We start from the raw sequence: 19,849 nt of genomic DNA, 5'->3' as shown, positions 1-19,849 counted from the left end.
TATCAAGTATTAAGTGTCAAATGACAAACAAAAGTAAAAAATTAATACTTTAACACATTTGTAGCTACATCATTACTAGTAGAGTGAGCTACACAAAATTATAGATCAATACTTTAGTTAAATGAATACAAAACATAAAATTATTACAATCCATCGTTTATATGACAGAATATCCACAAAGTTCACTACTCATAATATGGCTAATGCACAAAATTATTACCAATCTTCACCATTCAAGATAGATGGTTACTGTTCATTACATAATGACAAACAAGAAATACATATTAGTTCTATACTGTTCTGAATTAAAAGTTTGTTGAGAGGAATTTCACACTGCTGTGGACGTGAGAAAACTTTCGCTTGAAACTTAAATTAGTATTTTAGAGTATACTTAACGTTAACATTGCATACACTGCTATCTCAAGTAGCATGACCATTTATCAGATGCGAATGTTACTAATTTGAGCAATCAACACACCATTAAGCCAGGTACTATTGAGTAAGTAATACATTTCATGAAGTCAATCTTAACGTTCCAGTACTACCCATCTGCCCAGTACAAATAATGTTTTATTATTCACTTAATCTAACCATACAAAAGATATTGCTTGAGCAAGGTTTCAACTTGTGAAGAATATGTACCATCCAATATCCTATGCTAATAAAATTATACGCTTTTCATATTAAGTTTTTTGTCAATCTTCGCCACTTAAAGTAAAATGGTTACTGCTCAATAAAATTGACAAAAAATATAAATAACATTTTTCATATTCAGCTTCTTGAGTGGCACTATAGGACTTACTTATTGCCTTTTACGTGAACCTACCCCAAGTTTTTATGCTATATAGCATGTCAGCATGTGCAACGAACTCGGATCAACTCATGGATCTCTTTGCTTACCGTTTGCAACATAGAGTGAGCATTTGATTCAGCTTATGAAATCAAATAACTCAAAAACAATTCACATTAAAATTAGCATTTGGATTTGGTACCATACCTTAGGTGTTATTGACTAAAACTTGATTAACTTGTACCTTAGACAAATAAGCGAGATGTTATGGGTTAATACAGATCAATTAACAACTGTTTCTAGAGTGTGACATAGATGCACTTAATTGTTATGCATTTATAATTAAGTATCCCACATTCCACGAGGTAAATCCTAACAACGAAATGTAATTATTACTATAATAAATTATATTTAAAGTACGACCATTTATAGGCCAACCAAAGAAAAATATTGAATAACTATAAGAGTTACTTAACACATTAATATTTTTATACGAGGTATACTACCAACTTAGGCTAACCTCACTAATGGCAAGTTTGTTTCAAGAACAAACTGTACACACATCTGTAGTGACAGTTGAAGAAATATCATTTTTTTCTTGCATTGTTTGATCAAGTATATGTTGCACCACATCTTCATGTGCACCACTTGCATTTTGCAAAATGTTCAACCAAGAAATTTTCTTGTCCTTGGAACATTTCCACAATTTTACATGTTCAATAGCAATGTTTTCCTGAAGAATCCCATCACTGCAACGTAAGGCAGATATACGAGAATCACCAAAGTTTTTTATACATAAGTATGGACCTTCATACAGAAAGCAATATTTTTTAATTGGATTATCATCCATATCTCTTTGTCTATTTCTGATAAAAACAAGATTTCCAGAAGAAATTGATATTTTATCTTGTTGTTTACAATTCAATTTGTTTAACTTATTGGATCTAGCTGCATGACTTTTAATTTGAGCCATTAGCAGTTTGTCATTCCATGACTGATGTGTACCATCATCAAAAATGACATTTCCTATTTGTAGGTTAGGTTCCTTGTTTAACCTTAATTCTATTGGAGCGAAACCAGTTTGTGAGGAGATAGTATTGTTTAACCAATGCAATGCTATGGTTACTTGCTGGGGCCATTTAGCATGGTTATCAATGCACAATACTCTCATTAAACGGTTAAGTTCCGAATGATACCGTTCAACCATGTTGGATGAAGGGTGGTAAGGTGGAGTAAACATAAGTTTGACACCATATTCTTTCATTTTAGTATTGAAAAGACATGAACGAAACTGTGGTCCATTATCCGAAATTATTTTTTCTGGAATACCCAGATGTACAAAATATACATGACACAGTTTATTCAATACTGTAACAGCATTGCTGTTTGTCACTGGATATGCCACTAAATACCTGGATGCTGCATCCAATATGGTAAATAAAAAGCGTTCGCGTTTAGGACCCATGATGAATGGACCTTGTAAGTCAATGAACAATATTTTCCCAGGCTTGTCGGTAATGTGTACTTTGGCTAGATGTTTAGATGGATGCTTGTTCGGTTTAGTACGAATGCATACATCGCAGTCTGCTACATATTGTTGTACATCTGTCTTCATCCCTTTCCATTGGAAGTATCTGTATATTTGAGAAAGTGTACGACTAGCACCAAAGTGTCCCGATAAGTCATGAAATTTGTTCAAAATTGAACCTACTAATGTAATTGGAATACAAATTCTAATTTTTTGAACGTTATGAAAGTCTGTAACACACAAAATATTGTCCCTTAGAACATAACGCTCTTTCCAAGTCCTACTTCTTGGATTATCATTAAGAATTGAGGAGTGCAAAATATATTGCCTAATTTCCTTCAATTCATCATCATTTTCTTGAGCTATTATCAAATCTTCTATATTAATAAAAGGTTCTAGTATTTCCTTAAACTGCAAAGAATTTACATGATACAAGAGGCCTTCTTGCATCGGAAATGTTCTACTTAGAACATCAGCAATTATATTTTCTGACCCTTTACAGTATTGTACTTGGAAGGAATACTGTTGTAATTGTACAAACCAACGAGTTAAACGTGCATTCCATGTGTGCGCAGTTTCTAACCAGGTAAGTGCCTTATGGTCAGTTATGATAATAAAATGTCTGCCTTTTAACAGTGAACAGAACTTATCAATAGTAAACAATATTGCTAAAACCTCCAATTCTGTAGAAGTATATGATTTTTCATAACTTCTGAGCAATCTACTCACGAAACCGAGAGGTTTGATAGTACCATCTATCATCTGATAGCAGTATCCTGCAACACCTATTATTGATGCATCAGTTTGTACATAAAAAGCGTGTAAAAAATTAGGAAAAGATAAAAGTACTTGTTCACTAACTTTATCTTTTAGTATCTTAAAAGCTGTAGAAGCTTGGTCATTCCATTGCCATTTTTTACCAGCCTTCAACAAGTCATACATAGGTTGTGCTATGATGGCATAATTTTTTATGTATTTGCTCAACCAATTAAAACAACCTAAGATTTTTTGCAATTGCTTAACCGAATTGGGCACAGGCAAATTCACAATGGAATCTACATACTTAGGATCTTTTTTATAACCCTGCGAAGTAATAATGTGACCCAAAAATTTTATTTCTGATCTACAAAATTCACATTTTTCAAGTTTCAACGTCATGCCTGCCTGCTTCAATTTTTCAAGAACTGTTCTTACATGCAGCATGTGAGATGCGAAATCTTGAGATTTTATGATAACGTCGTCAACATAGACTACTACGAAATCTCTACAGTCCTTAAGCACTCGATTTAAGGCATCGACGAATACAGCTGTACCATTAACTGAACCAAATACAACTCTTTTAAAATGATATAGGATACCTTCGAACATAAACGCAGTATATTTTCTGCTGTCTGGATGTAAATTTATTTGCCAGAAAGCATTCAATAAATCCACCGAAGTGAAGTATTTACAATTTTGGAATTCTACCAATAAATCTTGAATCTTTATGGGATGCACTTGAATAAGCTTAACATGCTGGTTTACTCTTTTGAGATCAACACATAAACGGATACCTCCTCCAGATTTAGGAACTACTAAAAGTGGAGACAGATATTCTGAATTAGACAACTCAATAACATCCCAATCAAGCATGATCTTTATTTGTTCACGCACTTGATCTCTATAAGCAAAAGGTATAGGATAATTTCTACCTACTATAGGTAGATCTGTATCTAAAACCATTTTATGAACGTAATCGTTACACAAACCAGGCTTATTTGAAAATATTTCTTGATATTGGAGTAGTAATTCTATGAACAAAGTTTTCTGTTCGTTTGTAAGCGAATCAGCCTTATTCATGTACTCTTCAAACTTATGCAGGTTGAACTTGGATTTATCCTCCAAGACATTATAATTACTGACATGAGAACACTCAAAATAAGATAAATTATTGCCATCTTCAATTATTGGCATGAAGCGCGCGAAAGTGCGTTCTTCATCGAAGCCACATGTTATGGTTTGATCTTTAAAATTTAATGATGCTTGAAGTGCATACAACACATCTAATCCCAAAATGATATCCACTTGTAAATTGTGAACCACCAAAAACTGAACGTAACATTGTAAATTACTTATTTGAATGATCAGTTTAACCATACCTAATACTTTGGTCTTCTTATTACCAGAAAAATCCACCAATCTCACATTATCCGCAGGTGTGAGCCTGGGTCTACTGGCCTTAATATTAATTTCTTTCCAAACAGTATTAGAAAGCAGACTAATTTCTGCGCCAGTGTCGCAGAGAGCAGTATAAAATTTACCAAATATTAAAACTTTTAATTTTGCAGTAAGAGAGTTACCGCTGAGAGCATTAATTGGTGTTGGAATTTCTTTTGATTCATACCCATTAGTGTTATGAAGTTCTTCCCATTTACCAAGATTAATGTTATCAGTAGTGGGATTATTAATTTGACCTTCATCACCCACTTTAAAACAAAGGTCGCTTGTTAGTTTTCCCACAAGGACAAAACGTTATCCTCATCGGGATAACTATCAATGCTATTTGCATCCCTAAAATGACCAACGTTGACATTGTGCACCGTAGCTTGCACTTCTATATCTCTACCCACTTTATCATTAGATTTACAAGGTGTAGTACTAAAACCCATACTGTACAAAAATTGTTTAACCTTAGTCATTCCCGCATAATTCCAATGTATCATATCTACTCTACCTCTGGAAGGGTGACCAAGGAATTTCTGGTACAAGGAATTATCTATGCGGTCATTCTCCAAGAAGAATAAAGGTGCTATATTGTATACTTTTACTTTAAACTCGTCGTGTAGTGACATCAAATACAGATTGAAATTATTCCATGTCTGCCACAATTGTTCATGAGGAGATGACATATATTTAGGAAGAGGTGGCAAACACAGTATCGAAATTTCAGCACATTTATTTTTCAATGTATTCAAGAGTTTGCTGAAAGACACTTGCATTTGTTCGAAGCTGCGTTTCCTAATTAAATCATTGGTACCTATCATGACCAATATTTTGTCTGAGATTTTCTTAGCATTTGATACACGCCTATGCAGATCATCAATAGCTTGTCCTGAGACACACAAACCTATGAATCTAGAAGCAGATTCATTCATATTCCATCTGTAACCTAAAATACTGTTAGCATACCTAACTAACATACTGTCACCAAGTAGTTGATGATCTCCTAACTTAGGAGTGAACTCACCTAAATCACAATGATCATTATTTACTTCACTTGAGTGAGCATTATATTGAGCTTTTGGAAAAGGAGGATTTTCAACCGCTTTGATGCTCGAGACACCTCCTGTATCAGGAGCATCTAACAGTTTTCCTGCTTTGAACCCAAATTTACATTTCTAGAAATCTGGTCATTTCTTACCCATGTCCTACCATTAGCATAGGATTTACGAGCAGATCCAACATAATCGTTACGGTCTAAGTTTTTTGACCCACTTCTGTTAGACATACTTTGGACATTTTGCTCCTTAAACATAGACACATTAGCTACCTTCGATTTATTCCTCTGGTTACCATAAGTTTTACTAGAATCCATATACCTAGTTGAATTATTTTTTAAAGATTGAAAATTTTCTATGGCTTGCAATGTCTGTCTCAGTGTGTGAATATTATTCACCACCAAGTGTTCACTTATTTTATAAGGCAACAACGAAGACAACTGAGCAATAAGATGGGCTTCGTCAGCATGTGGTTGTATAGATTTCAATTTTTTGTAATTCTTATTCGCAAACTGCAATAAGTTCTCTTTGCTGTCTTTATAATAAGGTGAATTTAGGATTTTAGTCAAATTTACAGATTTCCACCTATCGTTTTGATAATGGGATAAGAAATCTGTCTTAAACTCAGCATAAGACTTAAACTTTAATTTATTTTCAATGTACCAGGTACGCGCACAATCTGTGAGTAATTTAGGTAAATAACTCATATATTCACTCTCATGAATATTGTAAATTTCCAGGTTTTCCTCTACTTTTTCTAAAAATTCAGATGGTATAATATCTGCGGAAACACCATCAAAATGAGGAAAGTGCCTCAAATCTTGTGGTTTGATTATTGGCTTATACCTAACCTTTGATGTATCTCTTGACGGATCAACTTCCGTATGTTTAACATTTGGAACATTTGTCGGAGGAGTTATCAGAGGAGTATTGTTTACATTCTGTCCAACCCTACTAGTTAACCTGTCACGTTTTAGCTTATTTCGCTTATTAGCCAGTCTAGTATTACAATACGGACCATCATTCACGCATGCACTATCATGAACAGATTTGACACTACAATCAGTTTCCGAATCAGAAATTGCACCCGAAAGGTGTCTAGATCTATCGTAGTCTTGTGGAACATAACCAACACTAGGTCTACTCACAACTTCATGGCTTTCATGATTTAAATCAATCTGTCTAGCATCAAGCTCCTGAAAATCACCCTGCATAGAATTCACCTTTACATTCTTTGATGTCATATTTTTTCTGACTGTAACTGGAGTCAGTACATTATTGACCATGGTTGTCAAACTAGTTTCGATCAGCGACATAGCCTTTCTAATGTTGACATTCAAATTAGTAACTGCACCATCATTCAACATGTCACTATTTGGAGCTACCTTAACATGTTGTACATTACTATCATCTTCACTAGGATTATTAACATTGGGTGGAATTTTGGATGACAGAATGACATGACTTCTGACATCGGATTCGTAATCACCATCGCTCTTATCAAGCTGATCCCCCCTATGTATCTTATTCACTAACGGTTTATTGAACTGTAATTGTTCTAATGCAGCTTGTACCTTTCCTAAGTCTTTCCTAACTGTACACAGAGACATATCATTCTCTTCACAAGCTCTAAAGCATCTATCAAGCTTCAAGTCAAACTGCCTTGACAGATCCTCTGTAACACTCTCGATTTTGTTATCGACATCCTCTGCCAACGATACTAATTCTACTTTCATTTTCTTGTCTAGAGCATGCAAATCTTTCTCTACTTTCTCATACCTAAGCATACATTCATTTCTAAATTGACCTATATCAATTTTGAGATCTTTGAAGTCTTTGGTATGAGCCTTATGTGCTTCGGTTAATGCATTCAAAGCTGTGTCTACCTTTTTATTTTGTTCTGCTTGCACTTGCAAAGCAGTGTCAATTTTGGTATTATGTACCTGCAAAGCAGTTTTTATATCACTATTTTGTGCCTGCAAAGCAGTGTCTAGTTTATTATTATGTTCTGCCTGCACTTGCAAAGCAGTGTCTAGTTTATTATTATGTTCTGCTTGCACACTATTTTGAGCATTTATTAACCCCACAATGTCCGCCAGTGTGAAATTTCCCTCAACAGCTTGTGTCATTGTTGAGATATGAAAACAGACTTACTAGATAATCACAAAATTACTCAAATTAAATATTATACTTCCTCCTATCACTTAAGAGACATAAATGAGTCTCACTAATCTAGTATCTCGTGACCTTTTTACCTCGGATTAAGAACTATACGGTCGAGATCAAAATTATATTAAAAGAAATTAAATTAAAATGGTTTCATAATTTTACATGACAAAATACGAGAAGTTCAAGTTTTAAATTTTCTATGTTGCAAAATTACTGGCACAAATATGTATTCACATTTGAGTACTTAAGGAAAATTACCAAGATCGAGTAATAATGCACTATATATTTAAACAAAGATTAAACAACTGAGTTTAACAAGTTCATACATAAATTCAGTACATGTTTTTATATATATATATTGAAGCATAAATATTGTTTTGCATTAACCTGTTCGCATATTACAGATTTATCTTCAAGTTTATCCCGTTAAGTCATTTATTATCACGAAGAATTATTTCCAACCTTGCGTAGATCTTTACGATGAAAATCGGCACCAAACGCTCAATTATCAGCTTAGAATCAGATACGAATTATGTGTATTTGTACGTTCAATCAACTTTTCACATTCCGAGTGCACACTTTTTGTATATTTGCAAATATAGGCCTTTCACTTATGTAGGTACATGCATGTAAGATACTTATCTCATAATTCCACACAAAGAGAAGATGGCTGCCATTTTACGTGAATCCATCGGGTCACAAATTTAATGTCCTTTGGACCTTTTAAGCATTTTGCGACGCAATTTCAGTCGTTACAATCGAATATTATACTTATCTGCGCTGCTATATCACGTCATATCCACAAATCTTCATGTTATATTTTAAAAGTTCCAATTTCAGTTTCCGAAACTTTTTAGCGACTTCATTCTAGTCGAGATGATCCTATAGATGAAGCAGTGTATCCGAACTCACACTGTTACAACTTTTTTCACAGTATACAAACTTGCGAATACTTTTCAAGTGACAAATTTTGAATTGTACAGTAATTATACATAAAAATGCTTGTAAAATAGATTAGATACAATAAAATAGATATTACAATATTCTAACACATGTTTACGTATTTTATTTTCACCTTTTTCAGTTATTTTAAGTTTTATCATTTTGGTGGGAAAAAGGTTATTTACTCACAAGTTGGATTTTTCCCTTTATGCGAGTTGACTATGCGTCCAAGTTTAGGATTACTTCTCAACTCTGGGATTACTCTTCAAAGCGCTTCTTTTAGCAAACCGTAAGTTTAATGTCGAAAATCAACCAAAATTATATTAAATGTCTCGTACATGGTAGTAATATGTTTTAAATACATGTTCGCGCCCAAATACTTATGAAAGAACAAATAAAAGCTGTTGAAACCACACACATGTGCGATTATGCATAAATTGGCAATTTTCGGTAAGCATATTCTTGATACTTTACAAAGCAAATTACATCGCTAAATTATCAAAATATTGTAAATACGTGAAGTTTGGATATGTACTTAAATAAGAACAAAGCCAAAGTGATGCAAATTAATTTTGTACAAATATAAATCGCCAAATACGAGCTCAAATCGAAAAATTCGAGTAATAAAATTATTTTATTTTTCACTTTATGATGGTACTCATTCTGATACCGTCATACTATCTTGAGCAAGATCTATATACTCTTTTCCATCCCTACCGATTTCCCTTAGGTCCATCTCAATGTTGTCCCTCCATCTTCGTCTTGGCCTTCCTACAGGTCTCTTACCATCAGGTTTCCCGACAAGAATCCTGTAAACTCCTCTTTCCTCTCCCATTCGTGCCACATGGCCTGCCCACCTAAATCTTCTTGATTTAATCATTCTAATAATATCTGGACATGAATACAAATTATGTAGTTCTAAATTATGTAACCTTCTCCACTCACCCGACTCCTCATCCCTTTTAGGTCCAAATATTTTCCTAAGGATCTTATTTTCAAATACTCTCAATTTATGTTCCTCTTTCAATGTAAGGGACCAAGTTTCACACCCATATAATACTAGAGGCAAAATTACTGTTTTGTATATTTTAACCTAACGGATGGAAGATAGATTAATTAGCATTCATAAGAATAATATTTCATTTCTTCAAATGAGGAATAAGGCTAAAGGAGCTAAGAAAGTTGGGGAAGCCACAGCTTAAAAGTGAACCTTACACAAACATTTTTTTCTTCGGTTTTTACTTTGGTGATGTTACTCACAACACATTGTTGTGTACACATTGGCATTTTACTTACTATTATTACTTGTGAATCTCACATGTTTGAAATTTATGTGTGTAGTATCCCCCCCCCCCCAAGTGCCAAAATGTAGCAACTGGGGAAGGGGGATTCTCCCTCATACCCCCTTCAAATATCACAGTGCCAAGATAATCACAAATAAAATCACACCAACTGTTATGTTCTATCACAAAATTGCACACTGCTGCCCCCTCCCCAAATGTATTTGGAAAACCCATTATCAGCCAAGAAGGCTTCTTCACAGAAATAGAAAAACAAAAGTGAGTATTACGTAGAAATTTTCAGCGAAAAATGCAGGCTCGAGCAGGACTCGAACCTAGGTCTTTAGCATACCATGCCATTGCTCTATCACTGAGCTACCAAGCCGGCCTGTTCTTGCCTGATTTTTCGCTGTTGCTGTTTTACCTGTGTTGAATTGTCTCTGCCACTGCTACTACAACGGGATCTGTTGCCTCTGAAACAGTAGACTTCAACGTTCCCTGGTTCATCACAGCGTAGAGATCTCCTGTGTGTGCCTAATACTCAACAAAAGTGAGTATGTTGTGTTTTCCCACCATGTAAGGGTATTTCTCGGCCAGTCTGAGTCAAAAAGCAACCAATATATCCATTCCTTCTTGTCAGGTTTAAATTTTATAATATAATCAGTGCATAGAGAAATCAATTTGTCCCATTCACTGGCAACAAAATCTAGCTCTTGGCACTTTTTATTTTTTATAACTAGAAAACATTTGGAAAATATATTGGATATCCTACAGGTGCTTTAGAGCAGAATATAAGAAACTTGTGTTATTCGTAAATGTTTGTATTTTTTTTTAATATAGTCACTGATTCTCTCAACCTCAAAAAATTGTGATAGCACACTGGTTGAGAATCCCTGGTACACTCTGTAATTAAATGTATGGGTATCTTATTGCAGAATGCATAGTGGAGTATGATGACCAACCAACTCAAGATGCTTACAACAAGATACAAAGGCTTTTGTTGAAGGATGGCGAAGGGTTTCAGTTGAGGCTACAGGAATCTCTGGATATCTTGGAAAAGTGTCTGCAGGAATACAAGTGAGTGGCAGGTACATGACAAAAGCACTTCATCTTGTAATGTTCATGAGAATCCTCAGGTCAGATTTTGTTACTTAATACCCACATGTTAGTATTTGAGAGATGTGTGGACTTACTTCATACTGCACATGTGACTATTGCAGCACTTCTTAATCTTTCATTTACCATAAACAAATGTCAACTTCCATGTGTATACAACACCATGCCGTGAAGGCACATTTAGGTTATGTGGGGCTCCACACAGTCTCAATCTCAGCTATTTTGGAGGTGATATGATCAGGTACCCATTTATTTTAGCCTGGGTATACCCTGGAGCCACTTTATGCAGGGACAAGGCTGGAAAAATTCCGACCTTACATTACCTACTGTGGAAATTGAATCCAAGTCTCCTGTGTGGCAATTAAATGCCCCACTGACTAGACCACTGCTCTGTTCATTTACCATAGATTCACTTTAAGTATCTTTTGATGTTGCCGATCCTGAGAAGTTGCTTATCGAGAGTTGTTTATTACAATATATACAATGCAATTTATTACAATTCTCATGTTTTTACTGTAGTTATATTTTATGGAGAAGACTGGTGCTCCATCTCATAATATCATTTTACTGGACTCTATAGCTGAAACTTATATTCTGAGATCTGACTGTGCTCACCGAGCTACTATATTCTCTATGGTTATCAAGGTTTTTCTTAAAAAGTCTGCAAGATGACTGTTGTAACACAGTAAACTGCTTTTTTATTCTTGCTTGAATGTTTTGTCCCATTTATCCTTAAAAGTCTGCAAAACGACTGTTGTAACACAGTAAACTGCTTTTTTATTCTTGCTTGAATGTTTTGTCCCATTTCTCCAGAACTTGATCAAGTTTACACCACCAAAATATATACACACATACACAACCTATATGGCTAGTCTCTCCCCATAAATAAAATATGAACAGTTTGTGTCATCTCCCATGCTTTGTCCTAGGAGCTGCTGTGGAATCACATGTGCTTGTTTCTGCCCCTCTTTCCATCTTGTGACTTATACTTGTGTTCCATTCCCTTCTCCTTCTGGGCCTCCCCGATGGCATAGTGGCAACATCACTACCTTGTAATCAAGGGGTCTCTGTTTCAATACCTGATGGAGGCACTAAGTGGTTTGGATCCCACTCTTAACTGAAGGTCCATTCCCAATTTGTATATCCATGTGTACAATGAACTTCAAACAAAACTCAAATTGAAGCCCTTCTTATCCTGCTGGCACCTACCTTCATCATTTCTCTTACCTGGTTTGGCAAATTAAAGTCTTTCACTATTGTCCTGAAAAATGAAGGTGGCTGTGGAAACAGTCTTTCACATGCCTTTTTGATTAACTCTATCCATCGTGTTCCAATTGGTGTCGCAAAAGTTCCGCTCAGTGAAATATCCGCTCACACTTCCAAGAACCATTAATTACCACCCTTCCCCCCCTAATAATAAATCATATATTCATGTATTATATTTATGTAATATTTTATTCCCATCATACTTTTTCCAGGCTGTGGACTGGCTAAATAATTGAAATATCTTTCAACTATTTAGGCGTGTTTAAAATCTGTTTATAAAAACTTTGTCATTATTTTCTTGCTAGAAAGCTTTGTCATATCACCGGTTTATCGAGTTTACTGCAGCTTTTGTAAGAATGATATCGCTCTGAGACACGATCTAATGTTGCCTGTTTCTTCGTACCTCTTTACTGTATTCTGGATTCTTGCATCCAGCTTTTGGTATGCAGTTTTTCTTCTCCTTGCCTCAAAATTTAACTGATCTCATTTACACGAAACCTGAATTTTCCGCTTCTTTCTTCAAGCAAAGAACCACGTCTCTGATCCTGGGATTTGGTCATCCAAGTAGGCTGTTTACGCAACTATGCAATCCTTCAACAGCATTTGTAGTTTGGTGTCGTCTCTTGTAGCACGTCCAAACTTCGACAGGAATTTCTTCATTTTCCAGACATCTCTCGACAAAATGATCAAAGAGGTCCGATAACTTTGCATGGATGGGAGCCTCTGATAGGATCTCTAACCAACCATCTATTATGTCTTCAGGATTCAGGAATGCTAACAATGGACACATTTGAATATGATGACGATTTTTTTATGAAGATATACATCTACATATTATGAAGGTCTACCAGCTCTTCTGAGTAAATGTTTGGTATGGGAGTGTCTTCTTCTCTACCTCCCTTCTTTGCCTGTAATCAAGTAAAGCATTTAAGTTTTAAGTTTTAAAACTTAAACATGAAACAAATTTTTAAAACATGTAACTAATAGTTGTATAAATGGTTTTTAATTGAAGTTTCTGTTATTTTTGCAATTCCTGTAAGTGACAGGGCGAATGTAAATTACTAGCTCACCTGATGTAAACTCTTCTCTACTTTGAGGTACGCTTCATCCGGGGCTCCACATGAATGTTCAGTGACACTTAACACTTCACTGTCCCTACTTTTCATTGTCCCATGACACTTCTTCCATTGCTCCTAGAGACATCACCAAGTGGTAAGGCCGTTTGCTGTACGATACGCGTAGCCTTCATAGTTCACGCGAGGCTTGCCCTTAGTAGTTGTAAGAATCTCCATAATGCACCACACAAAAGTCACACCCGATATGAAATGAAATAAATAGTTGGTGGCGAAGGGGTGCATTGCTCTCAGCAGTGAGTCAATTTGTACAAAGTGTCAAAGACAGAATAATAAAAATTAAAACAACACATTTTAATAGTAGTAATTGTAAGGTTTTGGTGCTTGTTTTTAAAGTAAAGAAGAGTAGAGAATGATTTTTCACATGTGTGTGTGTTTTTACAAAATACAGCATGTCCCAAAATGATTATTGTGGTTGCATAGTAATTTAATTTCCCTTATAAGTGGGGTACAAGGACATAGCTTACGTGGGAGTAAACAACATCTCAACAAGTTTTCATATTGTACCTTATAAATGTTCAATGTGAGCACCTTTCGTGATATGGCACACATCCATCCGGTAGTCCAATTCTTTCCAAACATGGGTCCTAATGTCTGGAGTGAATGATTGAACACCTGCAATAATTCTGTTTCTCAAGTCTGGCAAGTCGGCAGGTATCAGTGGTATGTATACTTTATGTTTCACATAGCTCGACAAGAAGAAGTCAGAAGGTGTGAAGTCAGGTGATTGTGAAGGCCCCCACGAAAGGACTTCTGCATGGGAGTCGCCATCTTGTAATACACCTATGCTGCTGTCACTGATGGAAAACAAATTATAAGCACTCAGGGTGCTTCCAAAGCTGTTCTTATCATACGTGTACGATATAAACATTCACATTCATCTGTTGCAATATACCAATTGCTTGAAACCCTGATAATAATTTTGGGACAAGCTGCACATAAATATCTTCAGAGCCCTCTACAGTAGTGTCTGCAATAATTCTTATTAATGCCCACAGAAATTTGGACTGCACACAAATGCAATTTCAGAGCCGACAGTGGCATACTTGGCTTACTGATAATCTGGAAATGTGGGTTTTATATTAAGAAGTTTTGTATTATAAGAAATCTCAAATATAGAGGAGTGATAACCTCTATCAAATCATAGAGTGTATTTACTTTCATTTACATAATACATTTAATGCATGGTGCATTTCAAAAGTAAGGACCGGTTGATAGAGCCACCACATATTTATCGTGAATAAAAGATCAAGATTTCAGTACAAAAACGACATATTTCTAGACCAAAAGTCGTATATAAAATAGAATTTCGATGTTAAAATGGTGTATAATAATAATAATAATCCGTGGTGCGACAGCCCTTGAAGGGCCTTGGCCTATCTCCCGAGTGCCAGTCTCCCTCCCACAATCCTACCTAGAGGTGTGGAGTTTTTCAACCGGTAGCACGTCGATCCCCTAGCCATTATGGGAGATTTTCGAGACCGGATTACGCTACTCACTCGTAGCTCCCCAATTTCCTCATGATGGTGGGTTGCCACTGGCCCTATACACAGGCCGAAAATTCCCCGAGACTGAACCTGGGGTTGAATCCATGCTGTCCCGCATCCGCCATCCAAACCAAGGTGCCTTAGACCGCACGGCCACAGAAAAGGACTTAAAATTGTGTATAGAAACCTAAAATGGATTTTAAAACTATACTTATTACACTAAATTAACATTTCACTTAGCACCTTTATGTGGTTATGAGAGTATTAACTTTCTTCCTATGTGAAGGAGTCCATTTTTGCTTCTCAAATATTTACAGCAGAATCTCACCTGTCATTTTCTGTGATTTGTATAACTTACAGGCAGTGGCGGCGATTGGGTTCCAAAACCAGGGAGGGGGGACAAAGACAGTATACGAGGTGTGGCTAGAAAAAAAGGGATTGATGTTGCTGTCGACAAACGGCAAGTGCGTCACAGTCAAATGGTGCATGAGTGTATAACGTGATATCCTGCCTATCGTCTGTGTGATTGCCCAGGGTGTGCGGTGCTCAGTTCCGCTGTAGCTTGTGGAGAAATTGAACCGTACATCTGTGCTCCATCGGAAAAATGTTAAGTGTGAAAGTGGAACAGCGTATCAATGTGAATCTTATGAAACTCGGAAAATCTGCCACAGAAACTTATGGTTTGTTGAAGGAAGTGTACGGAGATGAGTGTTTATCATGCACACAAGTGATTGAGTGGTTTCAAAGGTTTAAAGAGGGACGAGAAGTAATTGCTGACACTTGCATCCTGGACAGCCTTGCACGTCAAAAACAGAATCAAACATTGTAAATGTTGGTGAATTGATTCGAAAGGATCGTCGCTTGGGTATTTGAGCTATTGCTGATTTCACAGGAATTGACAAAGAAAGTGTTCGTCAGAATTTACACGAAAGTTTCAACGTGAACAAAGTGTGTTCGAAATTGGTGCCACGAAACCTGAAAGTGGAAAAAAAGTAAACTCGAGTGAACATTTGTGGTGGCATTTTAACGAACATTGAAACAGACTCTGCATTCTTAGAGAGAGTGATAACCTTTAACGAATCATGGTTTTTTACCTACGATCCTGAAACCAAGCACCAATCAATGCATTGCAAGAGCCAGAGTTCACCATGACAAAAGAAAGCTCGAATGAGCAAATCAAAATTCAAAGCCATGATGATTGTTTTTTTACAACATCCGTGGGATTGTGTACGTTAATTGGGTACCCAAAGGTCAAACTGTCAACCAACATTATTACATTACGGTGCTGACGACCCTTCGTGAGCAAGTAAGAAGACGACGACCTGATTTGTGGAAAAGCAAGTCATGGATTTTTCATCAGGAGAATGCTCCTGCTCACACGGCCTTGTCAGTCAAGGCTTTTTTGTCCAAGCATGGGATCCCAGTGTTAGAACATCCACCCTATTTGCTGGATCTCGCTCTTTGCGACTTTTTTTTATTCCCAAAGGGCAAATGAGCACTGAAAGGAACCAGAAAATTTTTGCTTTTTAATGTGTTGTGTTTGACTTTACAACCTTACACTTTTAGCTTTTCCCAAGGGGCTGTTTACACCCTTGTTTTAACATTTTCAGGAAGAATTTTATTCACATACATTGTATATGTTTCCCAATATACATTGAAGGGTACAAAACGACCTAATGTGCTGATGCACCCAAAAATTTTAATTCAATCAAAACATCACTCGTACCATCACCAACATTCCCACTGTACACATTCTCCTTACATGTACTTTCCAATCTGTTCAGCTTTATTTTGTGTGAGCAACAGATATTTTCTTCTATTTCCTTACCCTTTCCTCCCATCTCTTCCTCTACTCCCCATCGTGTTTAACCTAGCCTTAAATATACATGGTGTGGCAATAAAGAAACCTGACTGATTTTTTTTTCTCAGTTCAGGTCACGTCGATGACTAGAGAAGGGTAGGACATTGACTTGGGGACTCTCCTCTACCCACCTACCCACACACAAAGTTTCATGCATACACGGCAGTTAGCCTGGCCGTGACCATTGCTCAGTTGGAATCATGCTAAGTGCTCAAGTGGAACAACATGTACATATCAAATTCCTCACAAAATTGGGAAAATCTGCCACAGAAACTTACAATTTGTTGACAGAAGTTTATGGTGATCATTGTCTATCTCGCACACAAGTGTTTGAGTTGTGTAAGAAGTTTAAGGAGGAGAGGGAAGACGTCAGGAACGATCCTTCCACTCACTGTGAAAACGCAAGAGAATGTGGAGAAAGTCGATAGAATTGTTCGAGCAATTCCTGAACTTACCAACATCAATAGGGAATCCGTTTGACAGATTTTGGATGACGATCTGGGCATGTCAAAGGTGTGTGCTAAAGTTGTGCCAAAATTCCTCACACCCGAGCAATAGCAACATCGAGTGAATTGCTGTGCTGACATTGTTGAAAACATTGCAAATGATCCTGATTTCCTCAAAAACGTAATTACGTATGATGAAACTTGGATTTTGCAGTATGATCCAGAGACGAAGTGACAATCCATGCATTTAAGAGCCCCCAATCCCCTAGGAAGAAGAAAGCGTGAATGAGCAAGTCCAAATTCAAAGCAATGATGATTGTTTTTTTCGATATCCGGAGGGTTATCTACATTGATTGGGCGCCTGAAGGTCCGACTGTCAATAAGGTTTATTATCCAACGCACCGGCACAAAATGCTATATCTGTGAAGAGGTATTTTGCGAAAAACAACATTCCACCGTACTCGCTCAAACTAGCGTCATGTGACATTTTTCTCTTCCCAAAATTCAAGTCTGCGCTCAAAGGAACCAGGTTCGAGTCCGTGGATGCGGTGAAAGCAAAAGCGACGCAACTCTTAAACAGCATAACACAAGATGACTTGCAACACTGCTTCCAACAGTGGAAAATTTGCATGGAACGGTGTAGAGATCGAGGAGGGGACTACATTGAAGGGGACAACATTTGAATTGTCTGACATTTTTCGTTAAAGGGTTAGAGCATGAGTCCAGTTTCTTTATTGCCACACCTCGTATGTGTGTGATTGCTAAACCAAACAATGAATATTCCGTCATTATTTTTGTTACATTCATTCTTTAAAAGTTTATACAGAAAACTGCTTCAAATTGTATGTTTTAAAATTATAGTATTTGTAAATATTTAATCAATTATCAAAATTTGCAATTAATTGGTCAAATCCCAAATTCAAATACTAAGTAATTTTCATTGAAGAAGTTACACTCTGCCAATATTTTCTTTCTAGGCCGGAAGAAATCTTCCTGTGCTTCAATGGTAGCAAGGATTCTTCAGCTGTCTTGCACTTACTTCATGCTGTTGTGAGGAAGCATTTTCCCAAAGCTAAGCTATCGTGCTTATATGTACGGAATTGCAAGCAGTTTCCTCAAGTGGAATTATTTGTTGACGAGACTGTGAAAAGGTAAGCATGATTTCTCATAGACTATCCACATTAGAATGAAGTCCATTTATTTACCCTCCATTTTTTTAAATTTTTTTTTGCCTTTCCAGTGAGGAACAAGCAATGTATCTTTCTTTCTTATATTGCCTGACTTTTAAATTCTGGTACTCGTGTAATAAATGTGTAGTAATCTTATCTTAGTCCTGTTTGTGTTTCAGTCTCTATAATAATTTATGCAATGTATAATCATTAATTTAAAAGTATATGTATAAATATGAAATTTACTCAACATTCAATTTTCAAGGGAGGTTGTACCCCCCCACCCCTTCAGACTCCCACATACAAAGCTTATTATTAAATATTTTCCAAGGGAACATCTGGTCACAGATGTGGTCTTGCTGTATATGGAGTTTCCTTGAACAATCAAAACTGTGCTGAATATGACCGAAAAATGGTTGAAATATACTTTTTCACATAGAAAATTTGGCAAATTTGCATACATATGGCCTAACAAAGAAATAGTTCCTCATGTAATGAATTTCTATATATGTTTCAGGAACATACCTCACTTACCAAAAAAAAAAAAAAAAAAAAAAAGCAAATCCAAATTCCTATCCAAATCTGAGCCGGATTGGTTAGTACATTGCGCTAAGATGCCAGGGATCCTGGGTTCGAATCCCGGCTTAGGCAAGGATGTTTGTGAGTGTCCATTCATCAATTTCATCATATCATCACTCATCCCCATCTTCCCAAATTTGCCAAAAGTGGCACAAAAAGCAAAGTAAAATAAAATAAATCAATCAATGAATCTCCAATTCTGTGCTGTGCTTCATAATATGTGTTTCACATGATAGAAACAAAATTCAAGACTTGTTTGGGTGTAAGAAAACTAATACCATTTCTATTTGATTATTTCCGAGACATCTAGTCAAGTTATGTAAGATCATAGCCAGACAAGCTACTTATATTGTTCGGTTGATATTTGTAATGAATATTTTTTTACAGCAGTTGCATATTCTGAACATTTTACCTGGTTTACTGCAACAATTCTTATTTATTGTATATATTTATTATATATTAATTATATATTTTAGTAATAAAACACCACTGCAGGCATGCAAGTAAAGTCAAAACAGATCTAACAACTTCAAATTTTCTGAAGCTGGTTTACTGCCCTTTGGATAGGCTAGGGAGATGCTTTGAATTTTTTTCTGCCTGGAATATACCATACCCCGCACCCCCTCACTTTGAGCACAGATTGTGACACAGCATCAGCTGTCATATTACCAGTTCAGCATGACCACTAGTTGTATATGAGAGCATTTTGTCTGCTTGAATTAGTCATGCAAGAGACATGTTATGTGTGTGATGTATGGGACATGTGACGAGCATACATATTTAGAATATGGGGTGATTGTAATTGTAATAATCACACCATTTAAAG

The 19,849-nt window shown here is 36.1% G+C and overlaps 1 protein-coding gene across 1 annotated transcript in view; it reads left to right on the top strand.

Moving 5' to 3' along the window:
- The window catches only part of LOC145989480 (bifunctional FAD diphosphatase/FAD synthase-like), a 73,588-nt gene that overhangs the window by 44,386 nt on the left and 9,353 nt on the right, over positions 1 to 19,849 (top strand). Inside the window, exons 8-9 of the mRNA XM_083124827.1 lie at positions 10,902 to 11,043; positions 18,253 to 18,426. Coding sequence (XP_082980953.1) covers positions 10,902 to 11,043; positions 18,253 to 18,426 — 316 coding nt within the window. The remainder of the gene's footprint in view (positions 1 to 10,901; positions 11,044 to 18,252; positions 18,427 to 19,849) is intronic.

The sequence above is a fragment of the Lepisma saccharinum genome, chromosome 6 (genome assembly GCF_977018435.1).
Source record: "Lepisma saccharinum chromosome 6, izLepSacc3.1, whole genome shotgun sequence".
NCBI classification, from domain to species: Eukaryota; Metazoa; Arthropoda; class Insecta; order Zygentoma; family Lepismatidae; genus Lepisma; species Lepisma saccharinum.
Note: the sequence above shows the minus strand (reverse complement) of the source record. Positions and strands in the feature narration are given on the sequence as shown.